This window comes from Mesoplodon mirus, assembly GCF_964341445.2.
Source record: "Mesoplodon mirus genome assembly, chromosome: 5".
NCBI classification, from domain to species: Eukaryota; Metazoa; Chordata; class Mammalia; order Artiodactyla; family Ziphiidae; genus Mesoplodon; species Mesoplodon mirus.
The window spans coordinates 125,333,710-125,352,671 of NC_138980.1; the positions used below are offsets into that span (position 1 = coordinate 125,333,710).

Consider the following 18,962-nt stretch of genomic DNA (forward strand, 5'->3'; position numbering starts at 1 on the left):
GTCTCTTAAAAAATTTCTTCCTATGTGACTGGCAGTAGCCAAGTTGGGTATCATCACTACTTTAGTGCATCTACAAGTATATACTAGATACTCAGTCTTTGCATTTTGGCAGTCAGAATCATAAAAATGTATTCCTTTGATCTGTATGAAACTTTGACAGTATTTATTGGTATAGTTTAGAAGAATAAGCCAGGAGATGTGAGAGCTGCTTTATAAATTGCATGGTGTTAAAAAATTAAGCTTATTTGTGTTAAAGAGGAAGAACAGGTACAGTAGTAAGAGCCATGCAGAAAGTATTATGAATGAAATGTTTGTTATTGTGATATGCAGGATTGTTAAACCTAATGTTTTTCTTGAGGATAGGGATCATGTGTTACTCATTTTCATGTTTCCAATAATCAACTCCTTGTGTTGCTCCAATGAATGTTAGATGAACAGGGAATTGGAAGGGGCTTTTTCAGTCCAGTTGACCTCAATTTAAGAGTATCTTTACTGAGCATTTGTTTTTAGCAAGTAAAAGTTGATTTGCGGGCTTCCTTGGTGGCGCAGTGGTTGAGAGTCCGCCTGCCAATGCAGGGGACACGGGTTTGTGCCCCGGTCTCGGAGGATCCCACGTGCCGCGGAGCGGCTGGGCCCGTGAGCCATGGCCGCTGGGCCTGCGCGTCCGGAGCCTGTGCTTTGCAACGGGAGAGGCCACAGCGGTGAGAGGCCCGCGTGCCACCAAAAAAAAAAAAAAAAAAAAGTTGATTTGCCAAGCTTTTTCCTTGAATGAAGTTAAAGGCTAGGACTAATTTCTAAAATTTAGATAAATAGCTTGTTTTAGAACTTGTGACATAAATTCTGTAGTGAAAATGAATGTTTACATAGATAGCTTGAGATGATCTATTCAATATAAAGAGAAAAAGAGCAAAGATGACATTAGGGATTGACATTAATCAATAATGAACATATTGGCTTAATTCATATTTGATACTTTTTTAAGAAACAGTGAATATGACACAAATCTAAATTGAAGTTTCTAATTTAGGAAAAATTACTAAGTACGGTAACAAATACCATATGCAAACAGACTATTTTAACCTGATGCTTTAGAATCTCTTTTCCTACATTACTTTATCCTCAGCAACATCATCTTCATTTGTGCTTTTATGCTAATGTATGTTGTGATTGTACTTTAGTGTCCCGTGATTCCTGTTTTTGTGTATTAAGCCTTACAGGCGTGATAGTCTACTGATTTTTTTTAAATAGTCCATGGATTCTTTTATTTGTTGTGTAACTTGTTGATAAGGTAGAATGGGTATTTACCTGTTTTTTCTCATTACTTGCCATTTTTATACCATCAGGTGTCACAGTTTTTAGTGAGTACTTATGTTACCAAACCAGGCTTGGGTCCACTTGCCTGAGCGCAATAAAGCCAGTCTACTGACACCAGGTTGTGGTGAAGGAAACTGCAGTGCTTATTGCAGGGCACCAAGCAAGGAGCCTAGTGCTTAAAAGACCCAAACTCCCCAAAGGCTTTCAGGGAAAGGTTTTAAAGATAGGGAGAGGGAGGGGGATTGTGGGGTGTGTGATCATCTCATGGACACTCTTCTGACTGGTTGGTGGTGAGATAGTCGGGAGTCAACATCATCAACCTTTTGGTTCCAACGGTTCTGGGGTCTACATGCTTGCGGGCAGCATATAGTTAACTTCTTCCACCTGGTGGGGGTTTCAGTATCTGCAAAATAACTCAAAGGACATGGCTTAGAATATTATCTGTAGCCCTTTAGGAGGAACTAAAGGTCCTTGACTTTGTTTAATGGCTAAACTATTATTATTTTGTCTTGTTTGACTGTTTTATTTCTGCACTTTCTCACTTCTCTTATTAAATTTATTCTTTGGAACTTGGGGAAGCCCTAGGAGACTAAAGTTTTTCTACAGACAAGAGGCAAACAGAGGACATGGGAGAGGAGTCTGTTCTGGGACGGGCCCATAGGGCCCTGCTTGGTTATGCTTATGTGTTGTCCAAGGCCTAAGGAGGTCTGGGCCTTGTAGAATAACTCACTTGATAGTACCAGTAGGAAACCATTTTTGTTGAAAATCATTGAGCCATGGGGAAGAAGAAAATCAGTGGCGGGCCCTAAATGACTTTATAGGTCAAAAGGATGTTTGAGGAATTGTGCTAGGCTGCTGGTAGAAAATCCCACCTTTTGGGGAGCTCCCAGTAGTGGTGATAATGTGGAAATACCATATTTGTCATGAGTAAATATAAGTTCCAAGTGTTATGAAAACACAGACAAGGTAGTATTAAAACTTTGTAGGAGATTAGGAAAAGCTTCCAAGTTGGGGCTTGAATACTGAATAGAAATTTGCCAGGTGTGTGGCTTTGGGAATTTGAGGACTGCTTTCAGACAGTGGCACCATTACATGCAAAGGTGTTAGAGTGCAGTGTTTTAGAGGAATTTTGGCTAGAGCTCCTGGAATAGAGTAGGGAGTAGGAGAGCACAAGGCTGTGAAGGTAGTTAGGGACAGAATTTGTTGTATTAAGAACTTTTACAGGTTTTTAAGTAGGGAATTGACAAGATGAGGTTGTTTACTTGAAAGGTATGTGTTAAGAATGGATTCAAGCAGTGTTTCCCACTTAAGTGATCTGAGTACTACTTTTTTAAGACTGACAACTGAATTACCTGAGCTATTAATTACTTAATATTTTTCCTTAAATTCACATTTTTATGTAAATAATTTCATCATAAGCAACACTACAAGATCACAGATTTTGTTGGCTATTGTTTCTAACATTTGTTTAGTTTTTGTTTTTCGTTTTTTTACTTATAACGTAAAATAATCATGGGCAGTCACCTAAGAAACACAGTGCTGGAATAAGTTTAAAAAATTTTTGGTCTAGGGCTTCCCTGGTGGTGCAGTGGTTGAGAGTCCGCCTGCCGATGCAGGGGACACGGGTTCGTGCCCCAGTCCGGGAAGATCCCACATGCCGTGGAGCGGCTGGGCCCGTGAGCCATGGCCGCTGGGCCTGCGCATCCGGAGCCTGTGCTCCGCAACGGGAGAGGCCACAACAGTGAGGGGCCGGCGTACTGCCAAAAAAAAAATTGTTTTGGTCTGTAGGAACCCTTCACACTCTTAAAAACGAGTCAGAATGAGCAGTTTTGTTTGTATGGGTTGTAATTGATATTCAAATACCAGAAATGAAAACAAATCTTTAAAATGTTTTAATAATTCATTAAAAATAATAAACCATTAAATATCAATGTAATAATATACTTTTATGAAAAATATCTATATTTTCAAAAACAAAAATGATTTTGTTTGAAGAGTGTTTTATATTGCTTTATAATTTTGCAAGTCTTTTTAATGCCTGGCTTAACAGAAAACAGTTTACATCTGCTTCTGTATTTATTATGTTACTGTATATATATTTGTAAAATGTTTGGTTGAAGTGTCTGAAGAATATCTAGCAGCATACATATATGTGGTTGGGAAAAGGAGGAGTATTTTAATAGTCTTTTCAGAAAATTGTGGACCGTCTTAGATGTTATACCAGGTTTTGACAAGTGATGGTTTCTCAAAGGTTAGTTGCAGTGTGGGATCAAACCATATTAGTGAGCTTTTTGTATTCTGTTATGGTAGAATCCATTGTTCTGTTTTAGAATGGATCTAACATGCATGATTTTGCAAACATTCTGAACTTTGGCATTGGAAATGAAGAAGGGGGAATGGATTCAAGATATATTTAGGAAATAAAATCAAAAGGACTTGGTGACTTCCTAAATAAGGGTAGTGTTGTCTTAAGATACAGAAAGGAGCAGATTTAGGAGGAATAATAATAAGTTTTGACATGCCTTCTTACATAACATGGTGCACAGTGGTTTAACCTTTTCTGTTTACTTGTTGCCCACCCCCCTGTCTCATATACCTCCATGCATTTCTCATAGCTTTGAGAGTGTCCTTGATGCATCGTGAATATTTAGTAAACGTTTTTAAACTAAAGATGCTTAGTTTCCGTGATTATAGAAGAAGAGGATTTACTTCTGTATATTTTTTACATGGTAGAAATACATATTTACATATTTATGGTAAATCAATATACAAATATGGTAAATCAATATATTAGGAAAATCAATATACAAATAAACCAAAAACTTATACTATCAGTGAGAAATTACCAAGTTAACATGTAGATGCTTACCTTTCTATACTTAATTCTGTTTTTTATTTTTACATAAAAGTGCTTTTTGGTTGGTATGATATATTTTTGTAATTTCAGTGTATCTTTTTCTACAGTATCTTCATATCTTTCTTTTTTCTTTTTTTTTTTTAAGATTTTTTTGATGTGGACCTTTTTTTTTTTTCTTTTCTGGCGGTACGTGGTCTTTCCCGTTGTGGAGCACAGGCTCCGGACGCGCAGGCTCAGGGGCCTAGCCGCTTCGCGGCATGTGGGATCTTCCCGGACCGGGGCACAAACCCGTGTCCCCTGCATCGGCAGGTGGACTCTCAACCACTGTGCCACCAGGGAAGCCCTGATGTGGGCCATTTTTAAAGTCTTTATTGAATTTGTTAAGATGTTGCTTCTGTTTTATGTTTGGTTTTTTGGCCTCCAGACATGTGGGATCTTAGCTCCCCCAACCAGGGATTGAACCTGCACCCCCTGCATTGGAAGGCGAAGTCTTAACCACTGGATCGCCAGGGAAGTCCCTCTTCATATCCTTCTTGAAGAGTTAAAGGATATTGAAAAAATAAGGGACCATATTCTCATGTTTAGTTTGAGCTTTCATTTTCTGAATTACGCATTTTCTTTTTGATAGCTACAAATATTATTCCTACTTTTTAAAAGTAATACATTTTTACCTAATATATTACATTTGCCTTACTTACATATGTCTTACATGTAATACATAAATTTAGTTTTGTAATTTTGTATATTTCTTTTTCAGAGAATAACAGTTTAGAGGTCCAAGATGTCCAATCTGAGGATATTTGCAGTGAATCGTAAGAAAATATCCAGCTTGCACATTAACGTAAGTTTTTCTTGTAAAATTAAATGTACTTCAACAACTTCAGTTACTTGACTTCCCCAAAGGTCTAGTGTATCTCATAGACTAGTATATCAACAGTTTCTTAACAGGAGGTATGGGGGAACCTGTAATCAACAAGAAGTATGCCTTACCATTAGCCTATAAATTCATTTTGCTACTTTAAAATCACCTGTGCAGCATTTTGAGACTATCTGTATTCCATTTTTGAGGTCATTAGCAGCCCAAGGAGTTGCACAGTTTTTCTTCAGCGTTTTCATTTCTGATGCTTTCAGACTGTACACCCTGTGACAGGTGATGCTGTCTTACCCTGGCCATTATGAAGTAGAAATTTAAATAGTTTGAGTCTCTTCTCTACTTTTAATATATTTGCTTAGAATAATAGTGTTTTATTGCCAGAAACTTGGTAACTAATGTAGAAATAATACAGAAGGCCCAGGTATGCATTCTGTGACATCATGAAAGGCAGATTGTGGCAGCCCAAAATCACTACATACACTAACTACAATTCCAAATATATTGACAGCCATTAAATGTGTATTTAGCGGTCCAGGGATAAATCGATGGAGAACATTCAACCTCTATGTGGGAATATTAGGAGAAGATACCTGGGGAGCTTTTAAAAATGCTATAGTTCCTCCAACTTCCCTTCCTTTTTAAAAGCTCTCCAGGTGATTCTGATATGTAGCCGCTGTTATAAATCTAGGTGAAAACACCTAATGGTTTCAGAGTTCATGACTCCCACCAGCTCTTAATAGGCTTAAAGGAGAACCAAGGGGTATCCAGGGTTAGCAACCTTATTTAACCTTTCTGGCTCTCTGGAAACTTTAGGGTCGTTCTCAAACTGCAGCTATCAGAATCACCTGGAGGGCTTGTTAAAACACATTGTTGGACGCTATCCCTAGAGTTTCTGATTCTCTTCTCTGGAGTGGGTCCTGAGAACTTGTCTTTCAAATAAGATCCCTGTGATGCTAATGCTGCACGTCTAGGAGAGCCATCATCTAAGGTCAGCTCAAGAGAGCAAGCAGTATTAATTTTATCCTTATTTTGTATTGTAGTGTAATTTTGTGTTGTCACTTTTTAAAAGAATTGGAGTTAATAAATTGAGACTACTATATGGAGATTCAAAGCATAATTATGATGTTAAAACTACAGTAGTAAGTTATGCTCAAATAAAATTAACGTTGTTTCTTTTTCTCCTCACTAGAATATGTGTTCCTCGAAAATAAGAACAAGTCTAAAAAGATTAAGGCTACATGTGCTTCTTGGAAGAAATTACAGTTCCCTACCAGGTACAAATGTTAGATTCTTCTTATTTTACTTAAACTGCTTGCTTGCTTTCTCCCTTTTCTCTCTGTCTCTCTCTCTCTCTCTCTCTCTGTCTCTCATTTGCAAGCTTCTCCCTTATTAGGGGTCTCCAACCATTTTGGAAACAGTGGCTCCCTTTTACTTCTTGGCTCTTTCCTTGAGATGATTAGGAGTTGGAGTATTCTGATAGATGCTAGGAGGTAGTACCAGTAGACTTATGTTCCTCATCTGCTGTCCATCCTCATGAGCTGAGCAAAGGGAAGGGTCGGCTCAGAGGTTTAGCAGGTGAGTCTGCTTGTAGGGTGCTCTTGCTGTAAAATGTTGATTTTCCTAGTTCATTTCTGGTTTTTATACAAAAGTATTTTCTGTTAATAGAGGTTTAACAGGATAATTTATTTTGAGGGTTCTTAAGAGTAGTTTGGTTTAATATTTATCTGGGATAGATTAGGTTAGGTAATATGGCTATTAAAAGCCTGAAGGCTGAGGAACTGGCTACAGTTGCCCCTTGAACACAGATTTGAACTTCGATATAAGTTCAACCATGTAAGAGTCCACTTATATTTTTTCACTAAATGGGTACTGCAGTACTACGTGATCCACGGTTGCTTGAATCTGCCCGTGTGGAACTGAGGATACAGAGGAACGATGTATGCACAGGGCAGGCTGTGAAGTTATACTTGGATTTTTGACTGCACAGGTGTTGGCACTTCTAACCTTCGGATTGTTCAAAGGTCAATTGTGCTGTAATTCTGAATGTGCTTCTTGTGTTTGAAGTAAGCAAGCATGTGGGAGACTTAGTGAAACTACAGTTGACCCTTGAACAATGAGGGGGTTACAGGTGCTGACCCCTCAAACAGTTGAAAATCTCATATAACTGCAGTCAGCCCACCGCATCTGCAGTTCCATGTGCAGATTCAACCAGCTGCAAATCGTGTACTGTAGCATGCATGTATTGAAAAAGATCCTTGGATAAGTGGGCCCACACACTTCACACCTGTGTTGTTCAAGGGTCACCTGTAGCTTCATTCTGTAGCTGTTCTCATTACCATCTTTGTCATGTGAGAATAATGGAGTAAAAATACCAGTTGTCTGTGTGACTTGTAAAGGCATGTGAATTTAATGTTCTGCATTATTGGTGTATATCTGGGTTTCTATATTTTGCCTGTACAAATTTATCTATAGCAGTACAGATTATCTTTCAGTCTTCAAACTGCCATCAGGTTTTCAAAATGTAACAGAAGTCATCATAATTTATTATAGAAATTTGGGAGAACTGGTTTAAATAGCAGGAAGGTATAAATTAAATTTATAAATGTAACTTAATTGTTTCTTTAGTATTAATAGAATAAACGGTAAGCATGGATTAAGTCATTATGGACTTTTTTTTTCCAGAAGTACTGTTAGTTTTTACAAGTTGGCCTTTTACAAGTATTAGATTATTGTAGCTTCTATTCAGTGATACCTCCCAGGCTGTCTTTATAGGTATCATGTCCTTGGAATTGCTGAGGGAAGGTAGGTCTCAAGCTGTACAAAAACTCATTCTCAGCTGATATGAGTATCACTCTTTGCTCTTCAAGCCTTGACAATGTAGGTTTACAGGACTGTGCTTTTTTTTTTTTTTTTTTTGATTCAAGATCTACTAGTGCCTGAAGATGATTGTTCTGAACATTAATTGTACTTTTAAAATTCTATTTATTATAGACTTCTATTATAGAATTGTAGCAGGTGGCAGAGATTGGGGTAAATCTATATTTTTCTAAGGATATAGTCTAGAAATTGATGTTTAAAAATTTTATCTTGTTTTATTGTCATCCACAGGTTTTTTTTAGAGATGGCAAGAAAATAAATTTTAGGTAAATGAGTGTTATATTTAGCTTGAATTTTACTTTAATTGGATTTACTTTAATAGTAATTTTACTATTTGCTTAAAATTCTTTTAATTCCTTTCATTTATAAATTAAAGGAAATTTTCTTTAAATTTAACAGTTCAATTTTAACACTCTTTCCATTAGGTTTAATAGGAAATGATATCAAGTCCCTTCATTCCATCATCAATCCTCCTATTGCTAAGTAAGTACTGTCATTGATATTGTCTTTTCCATAGGCTGCCATGAAAAGTTACAGGTTTTTCACACAGGCTTAATTCAGCATTTAGTGAATGCTCTAATTTCTGTAACTTCCTGCCCTAGCTAATTAACTATAAATAGATATTGGTATGTATCTTAAAAGCTATTTTCTTGTCTCAATTCAATGCTAAAAAATTTTAATGTAGCAACAGCACACTTTTCATAGAAATAAATATAAGATAGTCACAAAATTGTAGTTAGCTCTTCTGTTACTTAGCTGTTTTGTCAGAGTAATGTGATAGTGATATGTTTTCCATTTTTCTAGTTTTTACACCATTATATAAATTGTTGAAATACCAACCAGCTTTGAAATTTGTGCAGCATAGATATTTTGGTTTTACAATTTTAGTAATGTCCACCTTATAATACACGTCTTTTTTTAATTTTTCCCCTTTTAAACAGAATCCGTAATATTGGAATTATGGCTCATATTGATGCAGGAAAAACTACCACCACAGAAAGAATATTGTATTATTCTGGATACACAAGATCACTGGGAGGTTAGAATGGATTCCTCCTCTCACCCTGCCCCCCCCATTAGAAAAAGCATCAATGGAAAATATTTTGATTAAGAAGTCAACCTAGAGACCTTGAGTATGGCATGGAGGCACTGCTGTCTAAACCACAGCATAAAGTTAAGGTAGTTACAGTACTCACCAAAGGGTCTTTTTAGGTTCAATTAAACAATCAGACTCACAAGACTATCTTGGGCTATGGTTGGCACTGGTCTACTCAGAAGGCTGTGAGACAGGAAACATAGCTTACCAGCAGACCAGCAATAGATGTTTCTTTCTATAGAAGTTCTTAGAGCAGTCCATATAGCTATGTGGGAACTGTCTTCTTTGGCCACCCAAAAGCGATAGCTTAGTTGCAAGGTAACAAGATTCACAGGAGCCACCCTAGCTTAGAAGACTCATGCCCCGTAGGAACGAGCATCTCTTGTTACAGCTCCATGGGTCATCTTCCTGGTTTCCCACAAGGGGCATGCCATACCCCACTCAGGGAAGCCTAAAGCTATGTATCTTCAGTAGGTATTTATAATTCATTATTAATTCTTCCCAGGTCAGATGTAGTTTACCAGTCAGAAATTATTTTTTCTATAAGTGTGTTGCCTAGCAATGCAGTTGGCATACTTGTTTTCTGGGCTGTAGGAGAAGAGAGACAGAAAGTTAAACAGAAGTCAAATTCCCATGCAGAACAAGAAAGAATTTCATTAATCCTTAACCCCCAGTAATAGTATAATTTACCTAAGTTTTGAATTTACTTTTTTATTATAGTGTGGTTCTTCTTTTTTTAAATTTTATTTATTTTATTATTTATTTGGTTGTGCTGGGTCTTAGTTGCGGTAGGCGGGCTCTTTAGTTGAAGCTTGAGGGCTCCTTAGTTGCGGCTCACCGGCTCCTTTAGTTGTGGCATGCAAACTCTTAGTTGCAGCATGCATGTGGGATCTAGTTCCCTGACCAGGGTTTGAACCCGGGCCCCCTGCATTGGGAGCATGGAGTCTTAACCACTGCACCACCAGGGAAGTCCCAAAACTGTGGTTCTTGACCAGGCCTGCACATTTAATGCCCATGTATCTTTTAAAGATTTTGTTTTGTTTTGTTTTGTTTTGTTTTTAAATAACAGTGCCCTAGCTCCACTTTGAAAATTAAGATTCAGCATGTCTGGGTATGGCCTGGATGTCTGTATTTTTGCATCACGTATTTTGAAACTTGTATTTGACTCACATACACTTATGATTGTTATATTTCTCTGATGAATCAACCCTTTATTCATTATGAAGTGCCTTTCTTTATCTCTGGTGAAACAGTTTGTTTTGAAATGTGACATGGAGGTCATCAGGTCCATAATACCAGAAGTAGAAATTACTGTCTTTTTCAAAAGCTCCACAGTGATTTTGAAATGCACTCTATTGAGACCCATTTCTCTAGACCCTTGGAATTGGCTGAGACTTAATATTTATAGAGGAGAAAACCACTCACGATTAGAATCTTCATGATGATAGTTTCCTAAATGTATACGCACATGAATTTCTCATAGAATTTATTGCTGTGTAAATGGGGAAATAACAGACAGCAAAACACTGAACATTGTTAGGCTTCCTCTTTTGTATCACGAATCTGATTAGAATCCTTCCCTCAAATCCCCTGAGTGTATCCTTGAGTCGAGGGTCCAGATGAGGTGGACGCAGGCAATTTTCAAGTAAACAGTTATTTTTTAATTGTGGTAAAAAAACACATAACATAAAATTTACCATCTTAACTGTCCCTAAGTGTACAGTTCAATAGTGTTGAGTATATTCACATTGTTTGCAACTATTCTATAGAACTTTTTCATCTTGCAAAGCCCAAACTATATGCCCATCGAACAACAATTCCCCATTGCCCCCTCTGCCCAGCCCCTGGAAACCACCCTTATACTTTCTTTTCCTATGAATCTGACTAGTCTAGGAATATATATATATATTAGATACATATATACACACACACACACACACACACACACACACACACACACATATAAACTAGATATGTTTTGAGGTTCTTTTTCTGGTTCAGGCCAGAGGCCTAGAAACTATCCAAATTGTGGCAGAATTTGTTGATTCAAGGTTGACTTTATTAGCCATATGTGTAATCATAAAGAAATAATAGGACTTCCCTGGTGGCACAGTGGTTGGGAATCTGCCTGCCAATGCAGGGAACACGGGTTCGAGCCCTGGTCCGGGAAGATCCCACATGCCGCAGGGAACTATGCCTTTATGCTGCAACAACTGAGCCTGTGCTCTAGAGCCCGCAAGCCACAACTACTGAGCCCGCATGACCAGAGCCCATTCTCCACAACAAAGAGAAGCCACTGCAGTGAGAAGCCCGTGCACCACAACGAAGAGTAGCCCCCGCTCACCGCAACTAGAGAAAGCCCGTGCGCAGCTACGAAGACCCAACAGAGCCAATAAATAAATAAATAATTTATATTTTAAAATAATAGTAATAGGAAATAAAGTTCTTTATCTTTGTGCAAATTTTTATTTTTTGAGTGTCTTAGAAACTTACTGCCTTATGTAGAACCTGTGGTTAGTTATTTGGTCTTTGTCTTCTTAATGATGCTTGTTTTCTCGGTTAGTTATATTGTGAATAACTGGCAATACTGCTACAATTCTTTAACATTGATATTTGGAGTTGCTGACAGATACATTTTTCTTGCTATTTTACCCTCTGTTGGTGCATTTGTCTGTGTATGTATATTTATACACGTATACACACAAAAAAATGATATGGAGTAACTAGTTAGCATTTTAGAGGTTTAATGCTGACATAAGCAGTGGTAGTATAAGGCCATGATAACTTGAATTTTGATTGGTAAATATCAGCTCTTTGTCATTTCTTTTACTGAATAAGAGTAAGAGTAAAATGCATAATTCAAGAATTTTACTGCAGAATAATTTGAGTGACCTTTTTGGTAGTCAGGATAAATTTTATCCATGACTTTATACTATAGAAGACTTTATATTTGTATAAATAAATCCTAAAAGGAAAATTTAGTAATGAGAAAAGTTTGTAAAAGATGATTTAACTTTGGAGGAATTTTTTCTCTACCTTATTCCATGTAGCTACCATTTACTGAGCTAGGTACTTTATATATATAGTCTCATTTCATTCTTATAACAATCCAGCAAGGTTGGCTTTATTAGCCATATTTTAAAAACTAGGTTAAGTAACTTGCTCAAGATCGTAGAGAAGTGATAAAGTTGGGATTTAAATTTGGTCTGTCTGCTCTGACGGCATTACTCTGCCTCCTGTCAAGGGATCAGGTGTGAGGAACGTCAGATAAGGACAGGATAATGAAAGCTAAACTAGGAAAAAAATGGAAGAAGTATATGGTTCAGTAAAATTAAAATATTAAAAGAGTTTAATCTTAGTTATTACAGAAAAATTATTTTTATGGAAAAATTACTCATCTGCTGAAAAATCTTTTTCTAGAATGATGATTTATTTAGAGAATGATTACAGGCTCTAAATATTAAACCAAATATTTTATGAACAGTTTTTCTTAAAGCAAATTAAACTATGTCAGGTAGATATCAAAGACCTATAAAATATACTTTTAAGCCTAACTATGTCATTTTTTTTCCTGGTTAGATGTTGATGATGGAGACACGGTGACAGATTTCATGGCTCAAGAGCGAGAACGAGGCATAACTATTCAATCAGCTGCTGTTACATTCGATTGGAAGGGGTATAGAATCAATCTGATTGATACACCAGGTATAGTGCTGTTTCAGCAATGCAGAGGTGCTGCATTATTTTGAGGCTTTTCTGTTTGTGTATGTGTGGGGTTTTTTTAATTGTGGTAAAAAATATATATATATCATAAAATTTACTGTCTTAACCATTTTTAAGTGTACTGTTCAGTAGTGTTAAGTATGTTCACATTATTGTGAAATAGATCTCCAGAACTTTTTCATTTTGTTGAACTGAAACTCTACACCCATAAAATGACTTTTCTTCTTTGTCCTCTCCCCTAAATCCTGGTAACCACCATTCTACTTTGTAGATCTATGAGACTGACTACTTTAGATACCTCTTATAAGTAGAGTCGTACTCTATTTGTCCTTTTGTGACTGGCTTATTTCACTTAGCAAAATTTTTCAGGGTTCATCCATGTTGTAGCCTGTGACAGGATTTCCTTCCTTTTTAAGGCTGCATAGTATTCCATTGCCCATAAGTAACACATTTTGTATATATACAAAATTTTACACACACACACACACACACACACACACACCCCATTCATCCATTGATGGATATTTGGGTTGCTTCTGCCTCTTGGCTATTGTGAATAGTGCTGTTCTGAACATGGGGGCGTAAATATCTCTTTGAGATTATCCTTTCATTTATTCTGGGTATGTACCCAAACTGGGATTGCTAGATCACATGGTGGTGGTGGTGGTGATGGTGGTGATGGTTTAAAGATTTTAGGTGTTACATTTCTCATCCTTTTCTTAGGTCATGTGGACTTTACCTTGGAAGTTGAGCGCTGCCTAAGAGTGTTAGATGGTGCAGTGGCTGTGTTTGATGCCTCTGCTGGTGTAGAGGTAAAAAATATTGTCAAAGTAAAGTGAAGATAGAACAGCATGATTTTTTTTAAAAAGTAGAATGCATCAGATTGATTTAACTATAACCCTTTATTTGGTAAGCTTATATAAATCCAATTATGGTTAAAGGAATTTGGAATTTAATATTGAGATGTGATTTATATATGATCTCATATACTTCATAGTAAAAGGGAAGGTAAAGTTTGCTTTTCTGTAGGAAATATGAAAGTTTTGAGAACTCTGAAGAGTCTGAGATTCTTACTTTAAAGCTAACAAGTTCGTCTGCCATAGTTTTATGGATTCTGGCAGAAGACACAAGGTTTCTGAGTCAGGGATGAAGGACTTTATTAATCACCAAAATAGCAATATCCAGAGTATCAGCATTTCCTTGTGTTGGTTCCTCAAGCCCTAATTCCCATAGGGTGACAAAGGGAAGTCAGGTGACAGCTGCAGTGGAACCCTGTGCTTAGAGAATGCAAGTATTTTATAATGGGCAGTAAACATGCCTGCTTCTTGTAAGCCAACCTACCTTTTGCTCTGAAGGGAGATACAATATCTTTCTAAACTGTTCGCTATACAAACATTTTTGAAAAGATAGTCCAGAATAAAGGCAGTCAGTGCCTCTCCTGACAAAACATGCAGAAATGTGAGTGACCCATGAAGGATTTTCTCCCAAAACTTAATATAAAACTCCTTGAATAAATCCTGCAAGTGGGTTTATAATAAAATTGTTGCTACTGGGGTCAGTTATGCTCTCTTTAGCTGGTACTCCATTTGTTTTATAATCTCAAGATTGGCTTTATCTTGAATATAGAACCCACATTAGTTCTTCTAATCTTAAAATTACTAAAAACGATACCTTAATTAAGGGATCAAAATCAATATCCCCCCAAATTTGACAGATTGATACCATGGGCCTCCTGATATGATGTACTAAGAAGGATACAACATTACCTATGTTGTATTCCTGGCAAAAATGTTTGGCCCACATCATGAGAAAACAAACAAATCTAAATTGAAAGACATTGTGCAAAACAACTGGCCAAGACTTTTCAGAAATTCAAAAAAAATGTTTTAACATAAGGAAAATGAACAATTGGGGTTGGGGGGAAGCTGTGGAATTGTTCTAGATTAAAGGATTCTAAAGAGACAAGAAAACTAAATGTAATATATCCTCTTTGGCTGAATCCTAGATCAAAAAGAAAAAGTTACGGGGCCTCCCTGGTGGCGCAGTGGTTGAGAGTCCGCCTGCCGATGCAGGGGATACGGGTTCGTGCCCCGGTCTGGGAGGATCCCATATGCCGCGGAGCGGCTGGGCCCGTGAGCCATGGCCGCTGAGCCTGTGCGTCTGGAGCCTGTGCTCCGCAACGGGAGAGGCCACAACAGTGAGAGGCCCGCGTACAGCAAAAAAAAAAAAAAGAAAAAGAAAAAGTTACAAAGGACATCACTGGGAAAATCAGAAATTTGAATATGTAATATATAAAAGTATTGTGTCAACTTAAATTTTCCTGAATGTGGTCTTTGTAATTGATTATGTAGGAAAATGTCCTTATTCTTAGGAAATGCATGCTGAAGTATTTAGGATTAAAGTCTCATGGTGTCTGCAACTTGCTCTCATGGTTCAGCTCCCATCCACCCACACATACACACATGGTGTTAGTTTGGGTACTTTGATCAGTAGATGCCAAGATGGGATTAGATGTATAGGAGATTTATCAGGGGGGAAATGCCTGCGAAGAATAAGGGAGAAAAGAGGGAAGTGGGGGAGGGCGTTCAGACCACAGGGCAGGCTGACACCTGTGAAGGAGAGGGGGAAGGATGGGGGGTTAGGCAGGAAGAGTCTCAGGCTATAGTACAGTTCCAAAAGGGTTTGGCTACGCTCATGGGGAGTCCCCAAGCTAATGTTACCTGTTAGAGGAGCCCATGTCTTGTGGGAATAGGCCTCCATTAGTCCTCTGCTGAGCTCAGTCATTAGCTGGAAATAGCCCCCAAGAAGGTGCGCCTTGAGAATACGTGGTGGTAGATCTAGAAGGGTAACAGTTGGAACCATCAGTTAATCATGCTCTTTATAGTAGTTCCAAGTGGCACATTTTCCCAGCCACCAGACACATAATGTTTTATATATAGAGAAAAAAGGCAAGTGTAACATGTTAATATTTGGTGAATCTAGGTGAAGAGTACGTGGATACTTAATTGTACTAGTTCGAGGGGAAATAATACAGTTATTGAAAGCCCCACCTGAGGACCCCTGACAGACAGTTATATTTGCTGGATATAAAGCCTGACACTGATGTCTGAGGTTGATTATACACCTATTATTTCTATTTCTTTGAGTCATTTCATTTCCTAATGGTTGCATCCTTCCTGTCATTATAACTTCTTTACATAAATTTGACACTTAATCATTCAGATTGCATTATTTACAAGATTGAAATATGCTGTAATAGGAAGTTTCTGAATTTGTGATACAGGAGGCTGTTGTTTGCTAAAACAGTAGATGGACTTTTAGCCGGCAGGTGGGGTGATGGGAATTTTTGTTTTATTTTTTAATATGTTTAGTTCTTGGGAAATTTATAGTATATATCCCCCCACCCCCACATAAAAATTAGTTTGGAGTGGATCATAGTGTTAAGCTAAATCCGTATACCTTCTAGAGGGAAAATAAAGTATTATCTTAACAACTTTGGTGTGGGTGGAGGGGGTGGTAGGTAACAATTTCTTGGAGAAGACACAAGAAGCATAAAACAAAAACAAGTTGATTAATTGGACCTCTTCAAAATTATGTGCTTGAAACTTAAAAACAAAAAGGCAAGCCTTAGACTGTGGGAAAATTTATAATGTTAGATAAAATATTATATGAATGTTGAACTTCCAGAGTGCAATAACAGTTGATTATGTAGAGAATATTATTGTCTTAGGTAGTATGTACTGAAATTTTCACAGTACATGTGTATGACCAAAGACTTGTATCCAGAATATATGAAGAACTGCATATCAATAATAAAAACTAACAACCCAATTTAAAAAAAAGACAAAGGACTTGAATGGGTACTTTACCAAAGAAGACATGTGAATGACCAGTAAGCACATGAAAAGATGCTCAGTCTCATTGGTCGTTAGGGAAATGCAAATTAAAATTACAAAGAGACCATTTCATACCCACAAGAATGGCTACAATTAAAAAGAATGATAGCAAATCGTGGTTGAGGATGTGGAGTAACTGGAACTCTTATACATTGTTGGTGGGACTATAAAATATTATAACCATTTTGGAAGACTATTTGGCAGTTTCTTATAAAGGTAAATATACACTTGTCCTATAACCCAGCAGTTCTACTCCTCCATCTTTATCCAAGGGAATGAAAACATTTGTTCACCAAAGATTTGTTCAGAATGTTTATAGCAGCTAAATTCATAATAGTCCCAAATTAGAAACAACACAAGTGCACATCCACATGTGGATAGAAAAACTGGTACATTTATACAAAGGAATTTAGCAGTAAAACTGAACCAGTATGCCCAACAACATGAAGGAATGTCAAAAACATTATTTTGGGTGAAAGAAGCCATGCTATTTATATGAGGTTCAATAATAGGCAGAATGAATCCATGGTGGCAGAAATCAGAACAGATTGCTATGGGGGGAGGGACATAAAAATCTCTAATGTTCTATATGTTCTTTCTCTTTATTGGGGTAATAGTTATACAAGTATATGCATTTATTAAAATTCATTGAACTATAAACTGAAAATCTATATTGACCCTCAAACAACATGGGTTTAAACTTCATGGGTTCACTTATATGTGGATTTTTTCCACTAAATACGGGCTTCAGAACTATATAATCCATGGTTGGTTGAATCCGCAGTTGCGGAACAGCACATAGGGAGGACCAACTGTAAAGTTATAAGTGGTTTTTGACTTTGCAGAGGTTGGCGCCCCTAATCCCTATATTGTTCAAGGGTCAACTGTATTTTATTGTATATCAATTTTACCTAATAAATGACAAACTGGCTTCTGTTTTAACAGTGTCAGCACATTAGGCTTTTAATGCTCTGCTTCAGGGCTATTAGACTCTACTAGGCAAACTGTTTATATTTAACATGTACAGAAAGTGGAATTAAAAGAAGCCAAATATTAAAAATTACTTGTTTAACAACAACAAAAAAGCCAAGTAGAAAAGCATATGAGAATTGTAACTTAGAAATACAGGTATTGGCTTCCTTTTCCCCCCTTAAATCCTCTTCAGTTTATATGAACGTTCAAACATTCACAGTAAAAATACACGATTTTTATCATAGTAGTGTTTTTTTTTGTTTTTTTTTTTTTCTTTTGGCGGTATGCGGGCCTCTCACTGTTGTGGCCTCCCCCGTTGCGGAGCACAGGCTCCGGATGCGCAGGCCCAGCGGCCATGGCTCACGGGCCCAGCCGCTCCGCGGCATATGGGATCCTCCCAGACCGGGGCACGAACCCGTATCCCCTGCATCGGCAGGCGGACTCTCAACCACTGCGCCACCAGGGAGGCCCCTATCATAGTAGTGTTTTATAGTACGTTCCTATTCTTTTTACATCACAACTGTCTGAATTAATTAAGGCAAAAGTCCATATTTCACAGATCAGAAAACTGATGAGTTCAGTATTGTGTGACGTTACTAAGTAAGGTGAAGGCAAACAAAAAGTAGGTCTTGTAATTCTTGGTTAAGTCCTCTTTCTGTGACTCCCAGTACTTCCCAGTTGTTAATTCCCTTTGTGTTGCAACCTAGTTCACCCGAAGTATTCTCAGTTTGAAGCATAATCTTCAGTCATGCTTGATCATTTTCTTAACTGTTTTAACCTGATAGCATAAGAGTGGGTCTAGAGGTATGTGTGCAACGGCGCTAATTCTATGCTAGAATAGGGCCCAATTCTATGTTATAATAGAGTCTTAGGTCTGCTTATTCCATGTGTAGTAACATAGTTATTTTTGTCAAATATGGGGTTTTTTTCTTATCTTTGCTCTAGGCACAAACTCTTACAGTATGGAGGCAAGCTGATAAACACAAGATACCTCGAATCTGTTTTTTAAACAAGATGGACAAAATTGGAGCAAGGTATTTAATGTGTGTTTCTTTGGCTTATCAAAGTAAGAATATGATTTGAGCTTTTAATGCACTAAAATTTATAAACAGCTGTTCCCTATAAAGTATAAATATTCCATGGAATCCCAATTCAATCCCATTTTTAAAAAATTTCAGAGCAGTTGATTCATAGGTAAAGTAACAATGTGGGATTAATAGAGAGCTGATAGATGATGAATCATTCTGATTCTAATGTAGAGAGGCTTTATCCTGTTTTCTAGGCTCCTGACAGAGTGATGTCTTGCTGATTCCATTGCTTCTATTTAGAGCTGTATGGTCAAGTCCTTGTATT

At 37.3% G+C, this 18,962-nt stretch overlaps 1 protein-coding gene across 3 annotated transcripts in view; it reads left to right on the plus strand.

Moving 5' to 3' along the window:
- The window catches only part of GFM2 (GTP dependent ribosome recycling factor mitochondrial 2), a 46,202-nt gene that overhangs the window by 1,857 nt on the left and 25,383 nt on the right, over positions 1-18,962 (plus strand). For all 3 annotated transcript variants that reach the window (XM_082624123.1, XM_082624124.1, XM_082624125.1), the window contains exons 2-8: positions 4,929-5,012; positions 6,235-6,319; positions 8,348-8,405; positions 8,864-8,961; positions 12,598-12,723; positions 13,465-13,553; positions 18,555-18,643. In XM_082624123.1, the coding sequence (XP_082480249.1) occupies positions 4,953-5,012; positions 6,235-6,319; positions 8,348-8,405; positions 8,864-8,961; positions 12,598-12,723; positions 13,465-13,553; positions 18,555-18,643 (605 nt within the window). In that variant the 5' untranslated portion in view covers positions 4,929-4,952. The remainder of the gene's footprint in view (positions 1-4,928; positions 5,013-6,234; positions 6,320-8,347; positions 8,406-8,863; positions 8,962-12,597; positions 12,724-13,464; positions 13,554-18,554; positions 18,644-18,962) is intronic.